General features: G+C 45.7%; 1 protein-coding gene across 11 annotated transcripts in view; it reads left to right on the top strand.

Moving 5' to 3' along the window:
- The window catches only part of LOC106517806 (nuclear factor 1 X-type), a gene marked incomplete at its 3' end in the record, with an annotated part of 205,716 nt that overhangs the window by 85,028 nt on the left and 118,611 nt on the right, over positions 1–2,077 (top strand). For 6 of the 11 annotated variants that reach the window (XM_014008823.1, XM_014008820.1, XM_014008822.1 and 3 more), the window contains 1 exon segment: positions 1,070–1,601. In XM_014008823.1, the coding sequence (XP_013864277.1) occupies positions 1,070–1,601 (532 nt within the window). 11 annotated transcript variants of the gene reach the window in all.

Here is a 2,077-nt window from a genome sequence, read left to right as displayed (position 1 = left end):
TTTTCTAACAGAGTTCAATACTGTCACTATTTTTATTAGTTTTTTTTTTTTTTTTGTGCTCCAAGATTTTGCTTATTGCACTGCTGCCCATGGTTGGCCAGCAGTAAAATTTTTTTTTGGCTCTTTTTGTTTTCGTTTTAAACTTTGCCCCATCGCTTTTAGCGAACAGCCTTTTCTGCTAATTATTTTTTTACACCGTTCATCCAAGTATTTTTTTTTTATCTGCTAATTCTCAACTCCTTGCCAAACCAGCTCCTGCTTTACATTTGAGAGGTGGGGGGGAGCGAGGCAGGAAGGGAAGAGGAAAAAAAAACTGGTGCAGGAGATTTTTTTTTCACTTTAAAGGCTGTGCCAAATTTATGATGAGAGTGCAAAATGGTAACTACCAGGCCGTCTGTCTTCCTCTTGCCRTGTGGTTTTCTGTGGTGATTTCTGTCTGCTTTCAGTTTGTTGTGGAAATGTGAGTCCGGTTGGAGCTCCCTCGTTTTTTTTTTCTCCCCCCCTGCATGGTAGCAGAGTTAGGAAATGTTATGGCTGATCTTTTAGCAGCGCATTTCAACAGCGGTCTAGTGGCGGCAAAGCTTGGTGGCGGCGAGCGGCCGATGTGTGGCAACTCTGGCACAGGAACGCTGTGGCGAGATTTGGGCTTTGTTGCCCAAAGATATGTAGTGAAGGTATTATGGGTACTGCAGAATACTTTGTGTTACTGGGTTTTTTTTTTGTTTGTTTGTTTTGTTTTTTTACAGCAGAAAAATTGGGAGCGCAACTTGGCTCAGCTTTTCATTTAAAATTCATTTTTCTGTGTTTGCATGTTTGCATGTTTTTTTTTTATTAAATGTTACACATTTGTGTGACTATTCGCGTTTTAGATGTAATATTGTACATTTTTGGACGAATTTTAATTATTTTACAACTGTAAAATATTTTAACCAATAGCATTATCATCACTGTGTTTTATATTTGAATGTAATTTTATAACAGCCCCATTTTTCGAAATCAGGTGCTCTCTTTCAAATGAAAAGTCTTTGTTTAGCTTTCAAACATCCTTTCTTTTTTCCTCTCTCGTCAGGATGAATTTCATCCCTTCATTGAAGCCCTCCTCCCACATGTCCGTGCCTTCTCCTACACCTGGTTCAACCTGCAGGCCCGCAAGCGCAAGTACTTCAAGAAGCACGAAAAGAGGATGAGCAAGGACGAGGAGCGCGCCGTGAAGGACGAGCTACTGGGCGAGAAGCCCGAGATCAAGCAGAAGTGGGCCTCGCGCCTGCTGGCCAAGCTCCGCAAGGATATCCGGCCCGAGTTCCGCGAGGACTTCGTGCTCACCATCACGGGGAAGAAGCCCCCCTGCTGCGTGCTGTCCAACCCCGACCAGAAGGGCAAGATCCGCCGCATCGACTGCCTCCGCCAGGCCGACAAGGTGTGGCGGCTGGACCTGGTCATGGTCATCCTGTTTAAGGGGAGCCCCCTGGAGAGCACGGACGGCGAGCGGCTGGTCAAGTCGCCCCAGTGCTCCAACCACGGCCTGTGCGTCCAGCCGCACCACATCGGCGTGACGGTCAAGGAGCTGGATCTCTACCTTGCCTACTTCGTCCACACGCCAGGTACCAAAGGGGAGCCTTTTACCTTCCTGCATTTATTATTATTTTTTTTAAACTCACGTGCACACTAGTAGAGCCTCTCTCCCCTTTAAAACAAACCCAGTGCCAAGATTTAAAGACCGGATTTTAGTATTTAAAAGTGACACAGAAAGAAAATGTCTTTCTGATCGATGTTTCTGTCTGCGTTTAAAGAGATTCTGAGAGTTTGAAAGTCTGGCTTAAAACCTGTGTTTACTAAGAGAAGCGTTTGCACGGGGACATTTGTTCAAGCATTTGTGTGCAAATTTGCTTAAATCCAAACGTGCATGTTTCTCGGTGCCATCTGTAAACAAAAGCATCTGCAAGCCGGTTGATCTGCACGCGCGTGTGTCCACGTGCACGCGGGAGGCGGTTTGTCATGTGTCTGTAATCCCCACGTATGAGAGACTGGTGTGTATCGGTGGCTGCGAGACGTGTCTGTGTGTGTGTGTGTGTGTGTG

This window comes from Austrofundulus limnaeus, unplaced genomic scaffold, assembly GCF_001266775.1.
Source record: "Austrofundulus limnaeus strain Quisiro unplaced genomic scaffold, Austrofundulus_limnaeus-1.0 Scaffold53, whole genome shotgun sequence".
NCBI lineage: Eukaryota > Metazoa > Chordata > Actinopteri > Cyprinodontiformes > Rivulidae > Austrofundulus > Austrofundulus limnaeus.
Note: the sequence above shows the minus strand (reverse complement) of the source record. Positions and strands in the feature narration are given on the sequence as shown.